General features: G+C 29.9%; 2 protein-coding genes across 6 annotated transcripts; both read left to right on the top strand.

Moving 5' to 3' along the window:
- Nucleotides 1–3410: 3410 nt before the first annotated feature.
- On the top strand, nt 3411–11598 carry LOC110671735 (proline-rich receptor-like protein kinase PERK5). Of its 2 annotated transcripts, none has more exons than XM_058149752.1 (15): nt 3411–3577; nt 4656–5216; nt 5462–5545; nt 5661–5731; nt 5954–6036; nt 6197–6332; nt 6707–6865; nt 7706–7778; nt 7906–8271; nt 8466–8555; nt 8686–8756; nt 9663–9745; nt 9893–10034; nt 10893–11054; nt 11155–11598. In XM_058149752.1, exons 1-15 carry the CDS (start codon nt 3538–3540, stop codon nt 11245–11247), a joined length of 2214 nt encoding a protein of 737 aa, XP_058005735.1. In that variant the 5' UTR covers nt 3411–3537; the 3' UTR covers nt 11248–11598. The 2 variants fall into 2 exon arrangements, with proteins under 2 accessions (XP_058005735.1, XP_058005738.1); XM_058149755.1 differs by lacking the exon at nt 3411–3577 and adding an exon at nt 3699–4132.
- A 4179-nt stretch (nt 11599–15777) lies between these two features.
- LOC110663650 (uncharacterized) lies at nt 15778–23845 on the top strand. 4 transcript variants are annotated; one of them, XM_058149688.1, is made up of 22 exons: nt 15781–16026; nt 16140–16526; nt 16653–16742; nt 16875–16945; nt 17536–17615; nt 17807–17930; nt 18348–18515; nt 18643–18697; nt 18802–19146; nt 19273–19362; nt 19478–19548; nt 20000–20082; nt 20338–20494; nt 20633–20797; nt 20925–20979; nt 21376–21750; nt 21878–21964; nt 22122–22192; nt 22555–22634; nt 23017–23158; nt 23361–23525; nt 23652–23845. In XM_058149688.1, the coding sequence occupies exons 1-22, from the start codon at nt 15966–15968 to the stop codon at nt 23739–23741; spliced, it is 3012 nt and encodes a 1003-aa protein (XP_058005671.1). In that variant the 5' UTR covers nt 15781–15965; the 3' UTR covers nt 23742–23845. The 4 variants fall into 4 exon arrangements, with proteins under 4 accessions (XP_058005687.1, XP_058005680.1, XP_058005671.1 ...); XM_058149697.1 differs by lacking the exon at nt 20633–20797 and having other exon boundaries at nt 15780–16026; XM_058149700.1 differs by lacking the exon at nt 15781–16026 and having other exon boundaries at nt 16390–16526; nt 16608–16742.
- The last annotated feature ends 1270 nt before the right edge of the window (nt 23846–25115 follow it).

Here is a 25115-nt window from a genome sequence, read left to right as displayed (position 1 = left end):
TGATATTTGTTTTAATTTGTTACTCGTAAAAGTGTGTGTGTGTGTTCTACCCACACACACACACACACACACACACACACATATATGTATGCCTAATGAATGAATAAATGTTAGATGAATGAATAAATGTTAGGTTTATTAATATACATAATTTATATGCATATCTTATGATATTTGTTATATATATATATTCCATTTTCCTTGCTTTTGGGAGAACATATTCCCAAAAAAATTATTCTTTCCAACACATTTTCTTCATCATGCGAAACTTTTATGACCTAATTAAATTTGGGCCAAAACTTTAATTTAGTAATTAATTAATTAATTAACTTTAAGCATCTTTCATCACAAACATGTTTTCACATAGTTTGAAATTCATGGCCAAAACAATTAAGCCACTTTGATATATAATAATTTTTTTTTGTTTCTTTTAATTTTTTCTTTTGAGAAAATATGATCTTAAATTTAAATTTGTTTATAACACGATTTTTTTGTCGTGTTAATAATCTTCATGTTCAAAAATTAATTGGGTCAAATTTTATTAATATTATTATAATTATTATAATAATTAATATTAATCATAAAACTTTCATGATCTACCATTTAATTCTACCTATATCTAATAACAAGTAAGATTTTCAATATTATGTTCATCATCATTAATTTAATAGAGGAATTTAATTGTTCAAAATTTAGGACTCTGATAACACACGTAAAAATTCTTAATAGATCATAATAATCATAAACATAATGTGAATAATAAACATAAGATTTAACCATCACTCTAATAATGGATTTTGAATAAATAAATTCTCACATATCTAGAAAGCTTACCTGATGTGAAGTTTAATTGAGCATGCTAATAATTGAGAGAAACTCTTTAATTTAATAAACTGATTTTTCTCTCTTGACTCTTCTTGACTTACACACTTGACTTTGGTGATGGAAGACTTTCTTAAGATGACCCTATTATCTCTGACTTTATGAAAGAGAATGTGTGTGACCTTATGAGTAAAAAGAAAACCAGCTTATATATATATATCAAAGACTTAATCTAGTACGTCTATTAGGTATCCTTATAAGATTTATTTTAATTAAGTAATTCTGATTTGTATTAATTAAAGTTAACATCAATTAATATTGGACCACATTAAATGAATTTATTTTGACCCATATAGTAATATTAATTATCGGATAAAATCTTACATGAACATCCTTTTTCTATAATGGAATTTTATCTCTCTTTTTATTTTCTTTTTTTTAAATAAGCGTTATAATTGATCTAGACTATATAGATCTGCTAAATTCATTTTCATTCCCTGTTTAGGTCAAGCTCAGACTACTGCTCCTTCATCTACAAAAAAGCAATTGGAGCTTAAGCCTCTTGGCGATGGACAAACCCCACTTCGAAAGTTTTATGCTTACGTACAGCTGGCAAAGGCAACGGGGGATTTCACCAACAACAACATAATTGATGTGGGTGGTTGTGGTTAAGTTTTTAAGGGAAAACTTCTAGATGGTACAGTGGCTGCCATTAAGAAGCTTAAGTATAGTGCTGGACAGGCAGAGTTGGAAGAGGCGCAAGCTCAATTTGAGACTGAGATTAAAACCATTAGCGGCATTCGTCACCGGAATCTTGTAGAGGTGGTAGGGTACTGCAGTGATAAAGCTGATAAATTGATTGTTTGTGAGTTTGTTCCCAACAAATCATTGAGATATCATTTGCATGGTCAGTCCTTTCCCTAGTTTAATTTGCTTCCAAATATAGCATGCGTGATTATTACTAATTACACAGAGATGAGGTTAGGATTGTTGAAACTCTGAAATCGATCTTTAATTTCCCATTTACAACTTTTTTGATCTATAAAACAAAAAGAGTAGACTGAATGATTGATCTTGAAAATGCGATATTGTTTCCTTATAGAAGGAAAATAACATTGCAAGAAAGGAAGATAAGATAAACAATTGACCAAACTGAATGAAAATAGCTGTAGGCTCTGCTAAAGGATTGGCATATTTGCATGAAAGATGTGAGTATTTGCTATATATATATATATTTCAATCTAAGTTCATAAGTTGAAATTGAATATGTATATAATATCTATAATACTATACTCATATATTCAGTAAATATATCTAAATTAATTATTTATTTTAATTTATGAAAATTTTATTGCTATTAAATTATACTTTACTACCTTAGAAAAATTAGTGGTGGATGCATCTAACAAAATGATCAAATGAGGCGTCAACTCACCTTTCATTTCACTAAAAATTCTTACATATATTATTTTATTTTATTATTAATTTTTTTTTATAAAATTTAAAATTAAATAAAAGTATAATAATATTTTATCTAAATAAAATTATAATAATTACTTGTGTAATTATTTGTCAAAAGACTGTTCAATCACATATAAAGAGAGATATATTTAATAATATTATAAATTTTAATATTTTTTAGGATCAATTTAATTACAAAATATTAATATAATATTTTTATATTTGTAAAATTATTTTTATAATTTATTTTTTATGTGTTAACTCTAAAAATTTTTTTCTAGATTCGTGAATAGTGTGTACACACGTAATAAAACAAAGAGGCAATGGGCCGAAACATAATTTCAGAAAGTCTAGACAGGTGACTAACGCGTAGAAGACACCCAGATGGCCTGCGCGTCGTGGACGCTATCCAGACAGCTTCTGCGCGCACCAGCTGCCACTTGACACTTTTTTGTCCTTTTTTATTGCGCCGGCCAGCTGCCACAGGAGAGCTTCAATTATTTTTTGGGGAGTTGCATTATTGAATAGAAGAGTTGCATTATTGAATAGACAAATAATTATCGAAATTCTTGAATATTTTAATGGATTAGAGTCATAATAAAATTAGCGTTTTATAGCTTAATAATTATTAATTACTAAGTTAGTATCGTCCCTTAATTTAGTTTAATTAATTACTAAGCTAGTAGCTTAATTATCAATTATTAATAAAATTCGCATTCTTTCGAAAGCAAAAAAAAATTTAATTTAGTTTAAATCTATTTAAAAATTAGAGCAATTATTATTTTTATAATAATTTTTTGTTTGAGTTTAAATTTTTATAAAAAATCAAAATAAAAGTTTTTTAATTAGTTTTTATAATTTTATGTTAATAATAATATTTTTAATAAAAAATTTTAATATTTTTATTATTTAAAATTTGAACAATTATTATTTTAATTTTTTAGCAAAAATTAGAACTATTTAAACTTAAACACATAGGTGGAAATTAATTAAAATAAATCTTTCCTTTTAAAAAAAGACCTTCCTGTTACTCACCCTTTAAATTGACAGTAGTAAAGTAATAACAACAATAATTTTGTTGCTTACAATATTAAAAAAAAAAAAAAAAAGTCTATACCTTTGCAGTTCGCACCCACCCACCCCCCTCCCTTGTATCTCACTCCGCGGGCTCCAGTCGCCGGCCACCATATTATTACCGACTTTTGTTGTAGTGGTCATGTTAACAAAACTGTAGCGGGCGACTCTGCGACTTTGATGGGTTGCTTCTTGAGCAAGACCAGCACTGACGCTAGAGGTATTTGCTTTGGCCGACACTTTATGATGAGTCTTTGGTAATAAAGCCGTGGAGGCTTTTGAGTTATACTTCTATTTATCTTCCATAAAGGAATCATTTCATTTCTTATCAGAAGGTGTTTTTGCTTTCTCTCCTCTCTTTTTCTGAAGTCGTCAACGCAGATTAACCCAGGGAAGGTCCGGCCGTTGGCCGTCGACCCTCTCCCTACCTCAGTTAGCTTTTCCTTTAGTTTTATTAATTTTCCCTCTTGCTTTCCTAGTTTCCTTAGTCTCCAGTTTGGAGTTATTGGTAACCATCTTGGATGGGGTTTTGGTTGTGTCTCTTTTGCTGATCTGCATACCGGGTATCTGAGTAATGCAGTCGGTTGAGGGGCTTTTTGGTGTAAATTAAGGTTGGTTTCCAGGGGCTATCCCTGCTGACGGGTTGGCATCTCAAGGATAGATCTAGTGCCATTCGAGTGCTGATCTTTGACCCTAAGGGCTATATGAGATTGAAAGGCCTGAGCACTGCCAAGCCTCTCCTGGTTCGTCGGCATTCATGGTCCTAGTTCATCGGGTTCGTTTATGAGACTGATTTTTCTAGCTGCCTAAGTTGATTTGTGTTGGAGATCTCTGCTTCAATCGGGGATGGGGGTGTTTAGCCCGCATGTCCGTTAAACACCCCCATCCCCGTTGTGTTTGGTGGAGTTTCCTCTTTGTGTTGTGGCTGACGTTCTGCGACGTCTGATGATCCTAGTGCAGCGGCGATCCTTCTCTGTTTTTGCCGGGTTTAGTTGGGGTCTGTCTGCCCAAGTTGGCTAGGGTTCCAAGTGAGAGTTGGGTTTTTTTTTTTTTTTTTTTTTTGACGATTGGGTTTTAGAGTTTGCTGGACTCGTATTAGGACCATGTAATTTGCTTCCATCAATGACATCTGCCCATTCTGGTTATATAAAAAAAAAGTGTTTAAATGTAGAGGCTTTAGAGTTTTTTTTTTTTTTTTTAGTTGTACTTTTGAGGTTTTTATTTTTATTTTTATTATTATTGGACTTTTGAGTTTTCTTTCTTCCCTAACCAATTGTGGCCTGTAATAATTTGGTCAGATGATAGATCTTACTTACATGCACCGCTACCTCACCAGTCGATAGATCCGATTGAATCTAGCTCATCTTCTGATAAGGAGAATCGAAGTCATGCACCTGCACATCTATCTCACCACTCACCGTTTCTAGATCCGATTGAATCTAGCTTATCTTCTGATGAGGAGAATCAAATTCATTCACCTGCACAGTCCTTGGTTATAGATCCAATTGATGAGGAGGAGAATCAAAGTCATGCACCAGCCTCTGAGAATGCTGAAATACAGAAGATGAAGGAATATGGTTTTAAAGAACTGGCAGAGGCAACTGATTATTTCTCCAACAACTGCCTACTTGGTGAGGGTGGTTTTGGTCAAGTCTTTAAGGCAATCTTAGATGGTGAAGTGGTTGCTATCAAGAAACTTAAAAAAATAAAGTTGGAAGATAAATTGGAGGAGGGTGAGTACCTTAGCTGTGTGAATCACCCAAATATTGTTAAGATGATTGGGCACTGCAGTCAGGGAGCCGATAGATTACTTGTTTTAGAGTTTGTTCCCAATAATACCTTGACAGATCACTTACATGGTGAGTCCTTTTGCCTGCACTGAGGTATTCATATACATATGATATCTAGGCATTTCGTTACACTTCTGTACAACTTATACCATTTCCCTAACTTTACACATAGGCACACAAAAAATCCTGAACCAAGAAGATTATAATATATATAAATCCTAAGTTAATTAGCTATAAAATCAAATCATAATAAAAAATTAATTTAAAATGTACATTTTAATCTTAATTGAGTTTGGTTTTTATATTTTTAACAGAAAAAGATGAGATTTTGGAATGGCCGAAAAGAATGAGAATCGCCATACACTCTGCAAAAGGGTTATTATATCTACATCAAGGTTGTGAGTAATTCTACTCTTCCTAGGTTATAGTTAATTATAGTGAGGCTTAATGTATTTTTACTTTTTTAGCGTTATTAATTTATTTTCCATTAAGGTTTCTTTTATATATTTTCAGGTAGACCTAAAATTATTCATCGAGATATTAAAGCAGATAATATTCTTCTTGATAATTACTTTGAACCAAAGGTAAGATATTTTCAGCATTTAAATCCACAGTAAAATGCCTAAATTTTTTAGAAGATATTGAAAAAAAAAATTTGTAATTTCATTGATTTGATAAGTTAATTTTGTTATATTTGATAAGATAAATTTTTTTAGGATATAAGTTAATTTTTGTTATGTTTGATTATTTTTATATTAAATTTTATGCTAAAAAAATCTATTAATTTACATAAATCATTGATTCAGGTTGCAGATTTTTCGCTTGCGAATTTTCTGCCAAATACTGGTAATGTTAATCACATCACCAGTATATTGAGGGGAACAAATGTGTAAGATTTTTTTCCCTTATTATTTGAATAATCAAATATTTTATAATTATTTAAATTGCGAAATAAAATATAACAGAGAAAATACTGATTTTAAGATCCCATATTAGTGAAGATTTTCATTTTCTAGTTAAAAATATCTTAATTCAGCTTTTCATTGCAGTTATGCAGATCCAGAATATGGTGATATTCAAAGAGTGTCTGAGAAATCGGATGTATATTCTTTTGGTGTTGTACTTTTAGAATTAATTACTGGAAGAAAACCTTTAGATAATGGAGGGGACACTATTATTAATTGGGTAAGACACTAACTTATATATATATATAATTTTATTTAAATAGAAATTTTTAATATTTAATCATTTATAAAAAAAATAATAAAGAAAAATGCTCTATTTCAATAAAAAAAAATTTAACTTAATTAATTAAAATAAATTAAAATATATATTAAAATTTAATTTATTATTTTATTATTAATTTAACATATTTCCTTTATTTATATTTTTGCATATTATGTGTAATTTATGGGTTTAGATCTCTTAAATCGTACATAGCCTATACCATTAAACTAGCATATGCAGGAAAAGAAATAATTGTAATTTTGGTGAAAAATTAAAGTTTTATTTTGACAAAAAAAAATATTAACAAATACTTTCACTTTATCAACATTCAGGCTAAGGATCGGATTGGACAAGCATTGGAAAATAATGAATATACTGATCTTGTTGATTCCAGATTACGAGAGTACAATGAGGAGGAAATGATAAGAATGATTTGTTGTGCTGCAGCTTCAGTGTATAAACCTTCTCGCTCTCGACCAATAATGAAACAGGTGAATATGTATTTACGACATTATTTTTCCTTTTGGCTTTAATTTTATTTGTGATTAATGCTTTAGTGTAATAATAATAATAATAATAATAATAAATAATGAATTTTTAATTAATAGTATTAAAATTATTTTTAAATTTATAAATTCATATTTTAATAAAAATTTAGTTTATATATATATATATACATATGTATAATGTTAAAACTAAACTCATATTTTAGTTAATTTTATTAAGTTATATTGGATAAATTACTTCTTTATATTGTTCCATGCCATAAAATTTGAGTCCGTATATCTTAAAAGTAGATTAAATCTCCACAAGTATTTATTTTATTTTTTGTTTATGAGCATAGTGATTTCGCTTTTGCAATTTACATTTCTAAAATCGATCTTACAAATTAGAAAAAGTACCAAAAAACTATGATTTTGCAATTAATTTATTTATAAGTTGATTTGGACGTCCATTAAGATTTTTTTTTTCATTTACATTTTGATTAAGCAATCATATGGTTTTATGAGTAGTGTTTAATATTTTTTTTTTTTAAATGATGGACTGTAATGAGATTATGAGAGAAAACTATAGAGTTGTATTGATGGAAAAAGTTTTTGAGTTAGAGAAGATGTTAAACTAATTAAATTAAAAAAAATCATATTTCTTCAAAAATAAAATAAACTGAAAATAAATCTTTGCAGGATAAAGAGGAACTAAAAAGATGTGCAACATTCTCATTAATGGACTCAAACGTATAAAATGATAATCAATAGAGGTACTTTTGATATATATATATATATATATATATATATATATGTATAATGTTTTAAGATTGTTATGTCATGTAGATAATTAGAGTTCTTGAAGGAACTATACCTCATGTGAAGATAATGAATTGGAAAGACATCGAAACTCTTCGAGGTATATTCTTTTTCTTATCACAACTATGAAATGCCATTTTTATTTATTTTCTTTGTACATGAATTATGTTTGGTTACTGAATTTTCTGTAAATTGTATTTTATGTATCACTTCTCCTTCAAATACAGGAAGGCCTACTACTAATCTAGAATCTGTACTTAGCGTTGAGAGTATACAAATTACTCCGTTAAAAGTATTTACTTATAAAGAATTAGCAAAAACAACTGGTGGCTTTTCCAATGTCAATCTCCTTGGCGAAGGTGGTTTTGGTCAAGTTTTTAAGGGAACGCTTCCAAATGGTATTGTTGTTGCAATTAAGAAGCTTAAATTTACGTTTGGACAAGGGGAAAAAGAATTAATGGCAGTGATTGGGGTGCTTGACCGCATCCATCACCGACATCTAGTGAAGCTGATTGGATACTGCAATGAGAAAGCCAATAGATTGCTTATTTATGAGTTTATTCCCAACAATTCCTTGCGATATTATTTACATGGTGAGTTCTTACCTTCGTTTAATCTGCCAAAAAAAATGTATGACATAAATTGATAGATAATCATACGGAGGAAGGTCAAAACATTCTCCATACCTAGTTCATAAAAAAAAAATACAAAAAAACCCACACCCTCTTCCCTTTTTATGTATCCAAATGGAAAATGAAAATCATGTACAAGGTTTCTATAATTGCAGAACAGGACAACAGAGTGGTTATCAATTGGCCAACCAGAATGAAAATTGCCGTAGGTTCTGCAAAAGGATTGGCATATTTGCATGAAATCTGTGAGTATTTAGCTAATAAGCCAGATTCTTTTTTCATGTTTAAGGTATTGGCATGGTCATCTAATTACATTTTAATTTTATGATATGTGTGTGTGTGTGTGTGTGTGTGTGTGTGTGTGTGTGTGTTTAGGTAATCCAAAGATCATACACAGGAATATCACTGCAGGCAATATCCTTCTTGATCAAAACTTTGAACCAAAGGTGAGATTTATGTGAGATAAAGCTTTATGCTTGCTCCCACAATTTTTGCCAATCTCCCTATTTACATTTTGCACAATTTTTTTTCCGAGAATTTTAATGATTTGCCTTGAAAGTTTGAACTAGAGTCACGAAACAGGACAGGGATTAAGGTAGTCATCATTAGAGACTATTTCATAATTGAATGAACTGAACTGGGCTGATTTGAAACCCAATTAATTTTTTTTTAGCTGCAAAATTCAAATTGAAACCGCATTAAGTGAAAGCTTAGAATCAGACATCTTTTTCTTCACCAAACTTATACCTGACTCTAGATAGAGAACATGTGTTCAATATAATTTGCCGGGATCAGAGAAACAAACATTTTGATTCTAAGTTGAGGGGCCATTTGTGCAACGGTTATATTATGAACATTGAGTTGGGAATTCCATATTAAAAGAATATGAAGTAAAAGAACAATATATAAGTAGTTGAGTTACAATATTAAATTAGCTAGTCATTTTGATGCGTAAAGCAATGTAACCTTTATATAAGTGTGAATTAAAATAAATTAAATTGAAATTTGACCAACATTTTCTTCAAAACTAAGTCATTTTGATGCGAATTTAACATACTATGAGATTGTCAAGTGACAGCTTTGTGGTTGTACTTAAGAGGTTGGGAATCCCACATTGAAAAAAAATAAGTAAAATTTTCACATGCTATCAAGAATTAAACCCTAGTTATTAAGATAAGGAAACTTACATTCTTATTAGTTGGATTAATAATACTGAATTTTTAAAAATGATGCTTAAGTATAAATTCATTAATTTCAGTTTGAAATATAAAATTGTTTAAAGTAGTTTCTTTTGTCTTTGATTTTTATGCTATTTAACAGAATAGATGTACTCATATCAATTCTCTTTTCAGAATTCAGATTTTGGACTTGCCAAGGAATTTGCAAATTCTGTTATCCATACGTCTTCTTTAGTAAAGGGAAAGGGAAACTTTGGGTAAGATATATATATATATATATATATATATATATATATACATGTTTTGTATTTGTTAGCTAAGCATGATTACATCTACCTAGATTTTCATTATTTAGGAAAATTTATAAAATAGGTTCTTCTCATGTACAATTTCTCCATTTGCAGTTATCTTTGCCCTGAATATTTCAGAACCCAACAGATCAGTGATAAGACTGATGTATATTCCTTTGGTGTGGTGCTTTTAGAGTTAATCACTGGTAAAAGGCCTATTTCAAGGGAAGGCAATTTTCAAGCCTTGACTTCTTGGGTACGCGCATGTGTGTGTGTGTAATTTTTTTTCTTCCATATTGTATTACTCCATAACAGTCAACACTGGATTTTTTTTGTCTAAATTTGATCTATCATAAACCTAAAATATAAAATGTATGATAGAATTTACCTATTAAATACTTGAATTTCATATATTTACGTCTTGAGTCCATTATAAATCGGATCTAGATAAAAATTGTCTATTCTTACAAATCTATGCATCATTATATCCTTCACTTAATCAGGTTTCATTTGGTTTAAACATGCTTTGCTTTTTTATTTTTAATTTCTTTTATTAAAGTAATTTCCCTGCAAATAAATGCTTATTAGAAAGTTACTTGTCATGAACTTTGATTTTTTAATATTTTATTCACCTTTGTTTCTCAAAAATTATATTAATTTTTTATCTAATTTTATCACTAACCTTTTGGGAGACACACACGCAAATAATATATATATATTTGGTAAAAATATTTTGATATTTATAACGCATAAAAAAAATCACATATTATAAATTCAAGCGATAAAAGCTAGTGTTACAAATGCGGTAGCATTATAGATCTTGATAATTTCTTTTTGATTTACTTCTATTAAGGAAGTCCAATTTAATTGGTAATCCATTCTCAACTTACTGACTTTTCTCAGTAAGTTACTTTCATAATTGAGAAAGTTATATAGTCGTAGAGAAATTGAATTTCCATTTATCTTGTCTTTATGTTTCTTTACTAAAAGACATAATAAGTCAACATCTTAAACTAAAATAAAAAAAAAATCAACTATCATCCAATGAATGGGAGAGTTATGATGATATTATTGATAATAAAATTAACTAAAACTTATGTTTTTCAAATTTCAGGTAGCAGTTCAACTCAAAGAAGCGTTGGACACAGACAATTATGATAATATTGTTGATGTTAAATTGAAGAATAATTATAGAAAAATAGAAATGATTCGAATGATTCATTGTGCCGCGGCTTGTGTATATAAACATGCAAAATACCGACCAAAAATGAGTCAGGTATGTTTAAGCATATTTATGAAGTAAAAAAATTTATTTATAAGTTAATTATTATTAATTAATTAATACTTATGCATTTAAGTATTAATATTGGATGCAGATTGCTGAAGTCTTACAAGGAAATTTAGCATTGGAAAGTATATGGCTAAGCATTGACAACACTTTCCTTAAAGATGAGTATGAACTATATTAGCCATAGGAATCATAGATTTAGAAATATACCCAATACAAGGATACACAAGGTCTGGACCAAGAGAAGCCTCAGCTGCAATTAATTTATACATCTCTCTACTCCATTCCCTTTTCATGCATTGATCTAGTCATCCCTCCTTTGGTTCAAATTGCCCTTTATAGCCTCCTTTGATTCAAATTGGTTTTTATAGGTAATGGTTTGTGATTTTGTAGATCTGAGTTATGCTTAGAACTCTCTTTCCCTCCGATTTGTGTTTTTTTTTTTTTTTTTTTTCAAATGAATTTTGAGTCTATTCTTGTGGCTCAACCTATGTGGCTTGATTATGGTTATGGTTTGATTTTCTGTTTACAATGTGGCTTGGCTGTGGTTTTGGATTATTTGGAGTCGGCTTGTTTTGGTTAGAAAGAAAGCCCCGCCCATGCCCACCCCTCTTTACATCAGAAATTAAGAAATTAAGAACGATGATGCTGATGAAGATACAGCAGAAATACAAATGTGATAAATCCGATGATTTTGTTTTGTTAATGATCGTTTCAATCACTAGTACATGCAAATTAAAAATCTGGATAAAAAAGAAAAGAATTGGCACGGAGACCCATCTATTCTATTTATGGTAACCAACGTTAGAGACGCCAGACAAAATTTTCTGCGGACCAGATGAACGTCAACTCCTTTCAATTACAGTCTAACAAAATTAATCACCACAAATTTTCTTTATTGTGGAACTTCTTTATTGCCACACTCCCTTGCTGTCTTCTTTTTGGCTCCCCTCAAAGCTTTTCTCTTCTCCTCCCTATAGCAGTTTTAAATATAACCAAATTTTGAGAAGAAAAAGCTAATTAATCTGCATAAAAATTGACCTTTCTATAGATACGAGTAACCTCCACGATTCTTGAGTAGAAAAAGCTAATATGAACTGCAGATGAAGAGCCTTAATTTTTTTTTTTTTGGTAAAAATACCTTCTATGTACGTGACCATTATTATTGAAGTTTAATAAATTATTTCAGTAATTTAGTTGACGTCAAATAAATTTTTATTAATTTAATTGATCTATTTAAGCTCTTGATAATTACTTTTGGAGTCAAAATGTTTTAGATCCAAAAAGTTTAATCTCTGTCATATGACTTATATGTGATGAATAGATATTTAGTTGATGTCTCTTTTTATTATATAGCTTAAGAGTCAAACTCTTTACTACTCTCTTATTTTTTTTTCCTACAACTCAATTTTATCAATAGAAATAAATTATCCAAAATATAAGCGTTATCCACTGTTATTGACATTTAACATAATTTAATGCTTTTTAGCATGCTCCGTATTGAATGCAGAAAATAAGTTTTAGGCCCTATATAACCCAATGGCATTGCACACGTTACATTAAGTGGGGACTTGTAAAAGTGATTTTTGATTTATAGGGGTTTAAATGGATTAATTAAATTAACAAAAATTTACTTAACTTTATAAATAATTATAAAAAATTTAAAAGAATAAATTAAATTAAAAATTACTTATTTAACTTTAAAAATAATTATTTGAATTTAAAAAAATCAACTAAATTAACTAAACTTATTTGATTATCAGAGTAATTATCAAGAATTTAAAGGGATTTTTTTTGTCGAAGAGAAAACACTAAATATTCTCATTAAAAAAAAATAAGTGTCGAAATCCTTGAATATTCTGATGGATTAGAGTCATAATAAAATTAGCATTTCATAGCCCGGAATAATTTTCCACGAGTTGACCAAGACTCTTACCGGGACCCCAACCTAAAAAATATTAATTACTAAGCAAGTATTGTCCCTTAAAAAAAAAAATTCTCATTTGCATTCTGCTGAAGGAAAAAAACAAATTTAATTGGATAAGTATCTGAGGTTATTTCGACATATCCCAAAATTCAGAGAAAAAGTAAGCTTTTACTGGGATTAGAATCTGAGGCTTTGTTGAGCGGACACCACACAAAATTGATAGCAGTAAAAGAAAAATAATAATTATTATTATATAGCTTACAACCTTTGCAGTTCGCACTCACCCTCCTCCCTCCCTCCCTCTCTTGTATCCCACTCCACTAGAATATGTAACAGGATATACAAGAAACCTAATGGGAGGTTGTGCGGTCTCTTTCCTTTTCTTATTTTTTGGGTGATAGGATAGGGCTGATGGTGGGGTCTCTTTCTCTTAAAATTATAAAACCAAATTTGCCCAAAGAAATATAATATTAATATTAATAATAATGCCTTTACGAAAGCAACCCACCACCCACTCTCTCTCTCTCTGAGATGTGAGATATGGACTTGGAGATTGCTTGTGAGGTGTAAATTTGATTTACTGAGTTTGCCTAGCCTTCACGAAACCAGACCAGAGCATTCATAATGGACTTTGATTTCCAAGTGCTGCCCCTCATCCTAACAATGCGGCTTGATCTATGTGGCTTGATTATCGTTATTGTCTGATTTTCTGTTTCCATGTGGCTTGGCTGTGGTTTCGAATTGTTCGGTTGTCGCTTGATTTTCTGGTCCATGTGGCTTGGCACTAAAACCCATCCATTCTATTTATGCTAACAAATACTAGAGATGAAGGTTTTGACAGACAAAATTTGCTCTCCTCAAAGCTTTTCTCTTTTCCTCTCTACAGCAGTTTTAAATTTGATTAGTTTCTAATTCAAATAAGAAATACAAATAAGAGAGAAAGGCGAGAGAATTGTAATGATTCATCAACATTATTTTGTTTCGCATTTAAACATGGTGAACCTTCAGATAATATATGAATGAACCATGCATGTTCAATAGATAGAACAACTGTACAAATGATTCAGTCATTCTCATTATTTAAAAGGAAAAATGTTAAAATACAGTTAGTATTAATTTATCCCTAACTAAATAAGTTAATTGTCACGGCGTTGGATTGGGAAACAGAACTCCATCGGACGGGGAGCTCTCATAAGTCACAGCAAAGGGAGCTCACGCACAAATGGCGGAACGCGGAGAGAGATCAATTCCAACGCGTAATTTCTATGTACTTATTTGTGTTTTTCTTTTGTCGCTTATAGCGTATGGGGCTGTGAAATGTTATACTCTGTCTGGCAGTCGCAGACCATTGGCAATTATGTGATCATGTGCGGATGCCTTTTTTATTATTATTATTATTGTTAATTTTTTAAAACTGCAACTTGCATTACAATTGGTGTTCAAGGCAAAACAAAGACCATAGAGATTCTGCCATAAAAAACCAACCATACAGGAAGTCTTATTTGTGGACAAAAAATTCCTAACAACCCATTTTCTACATTATGAAATCTTACTCAGGGGAAGTTAGGCACCTACCGTAGACTTCATTACTTGATCACAAGAAACAGCCAAGGTCAGAGCTCATTTATCTGATTCAAATTCAACTGGCTAAAATTGTCCCTCTACTGCTTCACCACACCAACACATTTAATAATTATGATCGTATATAAAACCTATCAATCACAATTATTGGGGGGACTGCTTTATTAATTTCACTATAATAATTATTATAACATTTATTACGATTTAATTTTAAAATTAGATCGTCATTAAAATTTGATAAGACTTAAAACCACTAAAACCTTATTTAGTTTTTTTAATAAACAGGCCGTTTTATCACAGAGGGATAATCGGTAGTAAATTATATTTTTCTAATTAAGTATAATATAATTTATTAATTTATCTTTTAATTTATTATATTGTAAATATATTATACACAGTATCATCTTTTATAATTTAATAGTAAATTTACTTTTAAAGAAATTAATTAAATATTAAACATATTTATATTATACTTTTAAGAACTAAAATATTTTGAGCCAAATGAGAACTAAAATCTATAATAAGCTTTTATCAAAAAATATAACTCAATTATCGTGAAAAATATTATTAATTTCATAATATATCCAATACATAATTGCTATTAAATATTCCTACATTTTCAAAAAACACAAATAGGGATGATAAAGTATAAATTCCAAATATTCCACTACAACGAACAACAAAACTAACCTTTATTCCAATACATGTGACGATAGAACCAACCTTTTACATAAACATTATACAGATAAATAAGTCATTAATTATATTCTATAGGCCAAAAAAACCAGCCATAAATATATCAATTCCATAAAAATATAAACCTTATATATGTTCATTTTATTATTATTATTATGACCCTTTCTAGAAATTGTTTCCCCATTTTAAACTTTCAACTTTCAATTCCATATTTAATAATTTTCATTTTCATTCTTCTCTTTTGTTTTCCATTTATTTATATATATACACATATATTCTTTTTCAGTTTTTAGTCTTCAAGGATTTTTTTTTTATTTAGACTAAATTTATATTTTCATCGTCTGAACTAAATTAATAAATTTGCAGAGTTTTGGATTTTTGTTGATCGATTCAAGTTTTAAGGAACTTTCCCAGAAAAAAAACAAAAAATGTAGTAGAATTGTCAACTTATACAACGTGGCTTCCAGCCTCTTTCTTTCCTCTCTCGAGTCTCAATCCCACACCCCTCTGCTCTCCAGGATATTAAGACCTGAGAGCTATACAAGTCCACTGTTCAGCCTCTCTCTCTCTCTCTCTCTCTCTCTCTCTCTCTCTAATAACTCTAACAGCATACTTGCAAGAAACCTCTCCGGTTGCAATATTGCCACATGCTTATATTGTAGTGGTCGTTGATTAGAAAAATTCTACATTGATTGATGAATATTGACGAGGACATGATGGCCAGTTCTGAGTCATATCGCCCAACATCCACCGGAGGTATTGTTTTGGCATATATACATTTTATAATGATAGAACTTGCTCTTTCACATGTTTCCTTTCTCCTTTGAGACGGTTTATAACTTTCTCAGTTGGTGGATCTATGTTCACAGAAACGTACTCAGTGTCTCCACCACGGCAAATGGATCTGACTGAATCTAGCTCAACTGCGGATTTTCAAGTATATGAACCCAGGAAATTTACATTTGAAGAACTAGCAATTGCAACTCGTCATTTCTCCAACAACGAACTCCTTGGCGTTGGTGATTTTGGTGATGTCTATAAGGGATACCTTCCAAGTGGTGAGGTCATTGCTATTAAGAAACTTAAATATAAGCAGAAAGGACAACAGGAAGAAGAATTCAAGAATCAGATTAAGGACCTTGGCATTGTGTCTCACCCAAATCTTGTTAAGCTGGTTGGCTACTGTGGTGAAGAAGCAGATAGATTGCTTGTTTTAGAGTTTGTTCCCAACAAATCTTTGAGATTTCATCTAAGCGGTGAGTCCTTTCTGTGCCCTGAGATACACATATATACGACCCCCTTCTACACATAATTTGGATTGTTATTATATACTACAGCTATGAGTATTTGATTGTGATCTTACAAATGATAAATGGCATCAGATGTAAAGCAAAGATCAAATTTGAAGTGGTCAAAAAGAATGCAAATTGCCATAGACTCTGCGAGAGGTTTGGCATATCTACATGAAAAATGTGAGTAATCTATATCAATCAAGGTTTGCTATATATGCCCTTTTAGCAATTGAGGCTTTATCTATTTTCAATTTTTTTTTCCTTTCTGGTTTAATGTTGTTATTGTACTTAAGATTTCTAATGTAAATTTAGGTAATCCTAAAATCATCCACCAAGACATCAAGTCAGATAACGTTCTTCTAGACAATGACTTTAAAGCAAAGGTATGGTATTTTTTATTATATAATGAGAAAGGATAATTTAATAACAAATATAACTTTTCATGCTTATAAGTATTGATAATCTTACGATATGTTTAGGCATTCAAAAAATATATAATATATTCTTACACATATCTCAATGCATTCTTTCTTGATTCTCTTTTTTAATTTTTTTTAAAACAACCTTTTATTTTTTAGTATAAATTTCAGAATATTAAAGTTTAAGATTTTTAATTTTAAATTTCAAATTTTTAATTTGGGATTTTGTGATTTAAAGTTTATTTGTGAATGAAAATTTTTAATTTATCGATGTTTAATTGCTAAATATATTTAAAATATCATTTAAAAAGATAATAAATAGCAACATCCAGAATTAATACAATGATAGGAAAATATTAAATGTTTTTGTAGGGAAGCTCATAATTTAATAACAAAACAAGCACAATAAATACTTAGGGTACCTTCAACAGCATCCTTTAAAATAGGAAAAACTTAGTTAGAGTTATCATCATGTAGTACTACTTAATTATTGTGTTATGAGTCACAATATATTAATCTACTAATTTCCTTAACATGGATTATTTTTGTTTCAGGTTGCAGATTTTGGGCTCCATAAAATTTTTTCAGAAATTGATATCAGACAAATCCCCATTGATAAAAAAGAAGCCAGCATGTAAGATATTTTAAATATATATATATATACTTGCTGATTATAATTACATGGTTATTATTTTGTTAAATGCTTCTACAAAATATATATAAGAGAAGGCTAATTTATGGCTAGAGAGATTTTTTTTTTATATTTTTTTTAAGAAAAAAAATTTTATAATGTGCTGATTCTTCTTTATATTTTTGAATTTGCAGTTATAAAGATTCAAAAAATGCTCATTTTGATAAAAAGTCAGATGTTTATTCATTTGGTGTTTTACTTTTAGAGCTTATTAGTGGAAGAAAAATTTATGAAGGCCATGTTAGTATTGTTAATTGGGTAAGATACTAAATCTCTAAATTTCCTTTTGATAATAAATAAATAAATCATGAAAGATACATATGATCTCTTGAGCTAAGGTGTTGTCTTAAACAATGGATATTAATTAAAATATTGAGTTGTGATAAGGGATTTTGTATTTCTACCCATAATGTTTCAATCGAGAATTAGAGACCACTTTTAAACTTTTTTTTTTTTTGAACTGAAATGTAAATTTCATTAAATTTAGGAGAAGTACAGAAGGTTGGCTATGGGCGAAGCCCAAACAAACAAAAACAACTAAAGCCCAAAGTCTAGTAAAGAAATAGTGGTTCAAATTTTTACTCAATCTGAAAAAAATATTTGTTCTTGATTTCATTATATCATGTGTATCTAATCTGTGTCTGTCATAACAATAACAAACCTGATACTATTCAGGCAAGGTCTTTAATGATCAACGGGGATTCAGTTAATGTCAATTATAACAGTCTTGTTGATTCTACATTGGAAGGAGACTACAATCAAAGTGAAATGGAACGAGTAATTTATTGTGCTGCTGCTAGCGTATACAGTAAATTCTCAAGGCAGCGGCCAACAATGGAACAGGTATGAATTCGCATATCAAACTTTATTAAATTATGTATTAATTGTCTTTTGAAGTAATCAAAATTTGAGAATTTGAGAGAACATATGATAGATGTGTTAACTGTTTTATAACTGCTATGCAATGCAGATGGTTAGAACACTTGAAGGAAAAATGCCTCACAAGGAATTATGGGTTCTTGAAGGTAACTATTCATATGATAATCATATATGATTTGCCTTTGTTGTGATGTTAATTCTTTTAGGAAATTAAAAAGTTTTATTATTTACAAAAATTCTGTGTTCACAGAAACGCAATCATCTAAGGAATATGAAGCATATGAACTGAGGACATTTACATTTCCAGAACTAGCAAATGCAACTGGTCATTTCACCAACGCCAGACTCCTTGGCGGTGGTGGTTTTGGTACCGTCTATAGGGGATCCCTTTCAAGAGATATAGACGTAGCTATTAAGAAACTTAATTTTGAGCTTGATGGACAGCAGAAAGAAGAATTTGAGAAGGAGGTTAATGCCGTTGGCATTGTGCGTCACAGAAATCTTGTTAAGCTGGTTGGCTACTGCAGTCAAGAATTCGACAGATTGCTCGTTTTAGAGTTTGTTCCCAACAAATCCTTGAGATCTCATCTAAATGGTGAGTCCTTAATTTTCATCTGCTCTCAAAACACATATATACGAGAATTCGATAGATTACTGCAGTCAAGAATTTGGATTGTTAAATATGATATTGTGATCTTACAAACGCTATACGGCAATGCAGATGAAGAGCGAAGATCAAATTTGAAGTGGTCAAAAAGAATGAATATTGCCATTGGTTCTGCAAAAGGGTTGGCTTATCTGCATGAAGAATGTGAGTACTAGGCTTTTAATTATCGACGCTTAATTCTTTTCATTTTTTCTTTTCACTTTTTTGTTTTAAATTTACTTTCTTATTAAATGTTTTTCATTCTCTACCTCATTTTCAGGTAATTCTAAAATCATCCACCGGGATATCAAGGCAGAAAATATACTTCTTGATAATAATTATAAACCAAAGGCAGAGTAATTTGATCATATAAAAGCTTTTCGTTTATATGAATATTGAGAATCCTATCTAAATATATGCACCAAACAGATTTCCCTTTATTTTCCATAAAAAAATAAATAAAATATACACCAACCATTTTTCCCAAGTTTTGTATTTATGAAGACTGTCATAGTATGCCTCAATCCTTCTTATTGACAAGAAACAGAGAAGGTCCTGTGTTCCTTTCGTATGTGTTATTTCAAGACAATTTTCAAGACAATATGTTATCATATTGAAACCTGAGTTAAATACTGAAATTTTCTTTTTTAAAATATTCTATGTATGTTTGGTTGTCTTCACCATGCTGAATCTATTAATTTACATAATGTCCATTAGTTTTGTGCGAGATGATACAAAGGTTAAGTACATAGAATCCTATATAAATCCAAAATAAATTAGCTCACACTACTATTTTGTTCAGATTGCGGATTTTGGACTTGCCAAGTTTTTTCCGGAAACTAATAGTGTCACCCACATCAGCTCTCGTTGGAAGGGAACTAATGTGTAAGAAATTTGATGATTTTTGTTTTTGTTGATTGAGCCTTAGTTGAGATTTGGCTTTAGGAATAGTTTCGACCCGAGTTAAAGGTAATTAATTTTTTCCTTGCTAAGAATAATCACAATATTGCTATTACTTAGTCTACTTCTACATAATAGTTTAAAAAAAAAAGTGAAATTAAAAACAAAAATAAATTCTAATTTTTGCATAACAATGATTTTGGAAAATTTTTTAACTATTATTTCATTTGCAAATTGTAGTTATGCAGATCCAGAGAATTATTATCCTCAAGAGGGTGAAAATATTCTTCAAAAAATTTCTGAAAAGTCAGATGTTTATTCCTTTGGTGTTGTACTTCTAGAACTTATTACTGGTAGAAAAATTTTCGATGAACATCAAGTTGATATTGTCAATTGGGTAAGATACTTCTCTATAATGGTGTAAAGATATATAATATTTTACTTGACCAAATATATTCTAGTATTGGCTTTTTAAAAAATTAAAAAACCAAATCAATCATATGAAAGTTGTATAATAAATACTTGTATTATTCAGGCAAAGCCTTTGATAATCAAAGGAGATTCAGTTGAAATCGATTACAATTGTCTTGTTGATTCCATATTGAAAGGAGACTACATAAAAAGTGAAATGGAATTAATGATTTATTGTGCTGCTGCCAGCATATATAAACCTTCTAAACTTCGACCAAGAATGAAACAGGTATAAATTTACATGTCAAATTTTATTTGCTGCAAATTGTCTTTAATTCAAAGCATTTAAAATTTGAGAATTTGAGAAATTACACAGCAAATGTATACCTTATAATTCCAACTGTTATGCAATGCAGATAGTTGAAGCTCTTGAAGGAAAAATACCTTGTAATGAATTATGGATTGCGGAAGGTAACATTTCCCTACAAAAAATAATATTTGCGAAGTTTAATTCTTAAAAATCTGTTATTATTATTACTTTTGTTTCTTTTTTATCAGTGGAGAGTATTTCTAAAATTCAAATATATTGTAATCTTTTTATTGATTTTTTCTTATTAATTTTGAATGGAAGTACTATTTAAATACATACCAATGAAGCTTAAGATATTAAAAAAAAAAAAAACTAGGACTAAGTGGCATTACATCAAAATTGTAGGACAAAGTAGCCTTGATTAGAATTCGAATTTGATATCTCATAGTTTTGTATAGTGAAATAGAGTTAAAAACTCACTAAGTGCAACTCTGTGGTTTTCTTTTTGTATGATTCGTTGGTGATTCATAATTTACTCCTTTTCTTCCCAAATCCAGATATTAACTACATATCCGGAAAGCCATATAATCCGGAAATGATGAAGCGTCCTTCGTTGCTAAAGAAATTTGATTTTGGTGATCTAGCAATGGCAGCTGGAAGTTTCACTCGAACCCAGCTTCTTCGACAGCATGATTTGTGTCCTGTCTATGAAGGAGTGCTTCCAAATAGTGATCAAAGGGTGGCAATTAAGAGACTTGGATACAAGCTCTCTCAACAGAAAAAAGATGAATTCAAGAAGGAGATTATGGCCATTAGCAATGTTTATCATCGAAATATTGTTAATCTAATTGGATACTGCAGTGACGATGATGACAATAGACTGCTTGTTTTTGAGTTCGTTCCCAACAATTCCTTGAAATTTCATTTACATGGTGAGACAATCCCACAAACATCCTTCTACTTATTATTATATTTCTTGCTTGCCTTTCTAATTTGAGACTTCTAAAATGTTATTATCAAAATTTTATGGTGGTCTAAAAGATATTAATAATACTGCAGAAAATGGGAGTTCCACAATAAACTGGTCAAATAGAATGAAAATCGCCATAGGCTCAGCGCAAGGATTAAAATATATGCATGAAGACAGTGAGTATACCTTATATGGAAGCTTATATCTTGTTTACTAAGCCTTAATTTATTCCTCATTTATTTTATTTTACTTTTTTTTTTAGGTATTGATTGGATTTCAAAATTAAAATGCTGGTATTGATTTCCCTTCCTTTTTTGATGTATTTATTTGCAGGTGGACACAAAATTTTACATTTGTATGTTAAGTCAGATAATATTCTTCTTAATGATAAATTTATACCAAAGGTAGGTAATATTATTGATTAAACATTTTCAAAGTGATCCTTTTTCATATATTTAGGCATGTAGTTTTTTGGTGTATAATATGGGGATTCGAAACCTGAACCTCTTAGGTTGTTATAAGGGTACCATGGCTGTCTGAATTTGCTAAATTTTATTTTGTAATCGTCTTTAGTTTTATTGATGATTTTCTTCTTTTGAAGGACTGAAATTTTCGCAACTTATAACTATATTGTAGTAGTTAGATGTCTAAAATTGTGTGATCAATTATAAATCAGAATATTAAACTAATGAAGTAACTTTATTCTGTTTGTTTGTGATACTAAACTACAAAATGCAATAAATCTAAGTGGAACATTTGTGTTTAGCTTGCAGAGTTTGGAAGTGCCAAGATTTTCCCGGATTCTTTAACTCATCTCTCCATCAGCCAAGTCATGATAAATTCTGGGTACAGAAACTAACTTTTTTTTTTTTTTTTTTTTGCATGAGAAAAATTATATTGCAGCTATGAGATGGACTTTTGGCATCTTATTAGGAATAGAAAAAGAAAGACAAGAATCTTAGCATATATATATTTCCACTAGGAATAGAAAAATTATATTGCAGCTATGTTATGGAGTTTTGGAAATATATTTCTTGAGCAAATTGTTGCCTGGACCTGGTTCATTATGGATTTAAAATACAAACATATGAAATCTATGTATTTAATAACTGAGTCACACTATATATTTTGTATCTTGAGTTCAAAATGAACCAAGTTTAAGTAAGAAAAATCCTATTTCTTTAACAGTTTTTCTCATATCTCATGCACTTTCCAACTCCAACTGCAGTTACATGGCTCCTGAATATCAAACTACCAACAAGTTTACTGATAAGCTTGACATTTATTCCTTTGGTGTAATTCTTTTGGAGTTGATTACCGGGAAACAACCTGTTGGTCATTTCAGTGGGCACACTAACATGGTTAAATGGGTACGTAGTTGTTTCTCAACTAATCTAAGTCTAAAATCGCAATCTACGTAAGAATATTGGTCATAACAAAAATTCAACCTATTTCTGTTTTACAAATCATTTTTTATTCATTTTTTTTTTTTAATCACTTTGACGAAAAGAAGAGCTCTGTTTAGAGCTCAACTAGTATAACAATCCTTTAATTTCATGTATTAATATTTAGGCTAAGCCCATGCTCTCAAAAAGTTTGTTCGAAGGCAAGGACATGTCCAATTTTGTCGATGAGGAATTGCAGGGGTACTATGACCCTAAACAAATGGATCAAATGGTTGCTTGTGTTTTAGCTTGTGTGCATGATGATCCACAACGTAGGCCACCAATGAGTCGGGTAATTCCACAACAAGCTCGATATATTCTATTACTTTGTCTTTCTTCTATCAATTTGATCATTTGGAGTGCTAAAAACATAATCAAGCACGTCATATACCCTTTTTTCCATGTTTGTGCAAAGCAGATACTTGAAGTTCTGAAAGGACGTAAAAGTCTGGAAGAAACAATCCGGTTTCTGAATCTGAACAAAGATGATATACTTCGATGGGAATAATCCAGCAAACTAGCCTTCTTTTCGGTTATTCATTTTCTTTAAAAATTAAAACTTCTTTGTGTGATGTTAAAAATTTAATGGGAAGGTTGTAGTTGTTCAAGTTACTCTTTGGGCTTCTTATCAAAATTTTCATTTAAGACTTTAAGAATAAGATTTGGAATTTTTTGAGTTAGAACTATTGATTTTAGATAAGGGTGTAAACCAATCGAGCGGAGTTGAGTCGAATTTTAAAGAACTCAGGCTTAATTTGTGAAAATTTTTTCAAATTTGAGCTTAAGTGACATGTCACATTTGATCATATATTATAGTAAATTGAGATTTTAATTGAGTAAATATTAAATTAATTAATTATGTGCAATATCACATTGATTATACGTACTTTTAGTCAATTGTGATAATTATTATTTAAATAATTTAATTAAATATAATTTTAATTAATTAGATTAATTGAATATGTGATATGTCACACTGATTATATATTTTAGTCAATTAAATTTTTAATTTAGTCAATTGAATTTATTTAAGATTGTAACATTAATTAATTATTTATTATCATATTATATTAATTTATTTTATTTAACTAATTTAAATTGTTAATTTAATTGAGTCAATGTAATATGTATTGTACATTTAAATTAAAATATATTGAAACTTATAATTATAATAAAATAAGAGATATAATTTGAAATTCAAAGTTTAAACTCCTGTATTCTCCAATAAAAATATTCTAAAAGACATTCTAATAAAATGAGTTAATTTTTATACATGAAACGAATTTATTATCGCCGTTAATTTACATTTATAATGGATCAATTTGATCTCTCGATCGCATACTATTAATAATTAGCCTCCTGCTTTTCATTAATAAATCTTACTTATGAGAAGTTAGGCACCTACCTTAGACTTGTCTACTTGATTGTCACGACCCAACCTATGGCCGGACCGGCACTAGGACCTGGGCCAGCCTAAAGCCTCGAGGCCCGTAGTAAGCCTAACTATTCCTCAACCAATGACCAGGCCCACAATTTAGGCCCAATATGCATATAAAATAATTTGAATTAAACTGTTATAATTTTATTTGGAGCCAACTTAGCCCACTAATTATCATAAACTAAAATTAGGGGAGCCCAGCTCAACCCTGTTACACCATTTACAAACTATTTAAATTCATGCAATCCCTGACAGGCTTAATGCTACTACCAGCACATGCGGAGTCCTAAATTATAAATTTGGAGAATAATAATACAATTAAGCAATCTTTTCATAACCTGAGAGGAAAGGGACAGGTTATTCTGAAAAAGGTCTCCTCCTGTAGCCTGGAAAAATATGGTAAACAGGAGTGAGCGTTCGACTCAGAGAGTAAAATATCAATTT

The sequence above is a fragment of the Hevea brasiliensis genome, chromosome 1, assembly GCF_030052815.1.
Source record: "Hevea brasiliensis isolate MT/VB/25A 57/8 chromosome 1, ASM3005281v1, whole genome shotgun sequence".
NCBI lineage: Eukaryota > Viridiplantae > Streptophyta > Magnoliopsida > Malpighiales > Euphorbiaceae > Hevea > Hevea brasiliensis.
The sequence above is the reverse complement of the archived record's forward strand: the minus strand, read 5'-3'. Positions and strand labels throughout refer to the sequence as shown.

Bases quoted from the DNA above. Each gene is read 5' to 3' on its own strand.
- LOC110671735 (XM_058149752.1), top strand. From the start codon at position 3,538: ATGGGTTGCTTCTTGAGCAAGACCAGCACTGACGCTAGAG. The intron at 3,578-4,655 runs GTATTTGCTTTG...TAATTTGGTCAG, and splicing joins GACCAGCACTGACGCTAGAG to ATGATAGATCTTACTTACAT. The intron at 5,546-5,660 runs GTGAGTAATTCT...ATATATTTTCAG, and splicing joins ATTATATCTACATCAAGGTT to GTAGACCTAAAATTATTCAT.
- LOC110663650 (XM_058149688.1), top strand. From the start codon at position 15,966: ATGAATATTGACGAGGACATGATGGCCAGTTCTGAGTCATATCGCCCA. The intron at 19,549-19,999 runs GCAGAGTAATTT...TATTTTGTTCAG, and splicing joins ATAATAATTATAAACCAAAG to ATTGCGGATTTTGGACTTGC. The intron at 20,495-20,632 runs GTAAGATACTTC...TGTATTATTCAG, and splicing joins AAGTTGATATTGTCAATTGG to GCAAAGCCTTTGATAATCAA.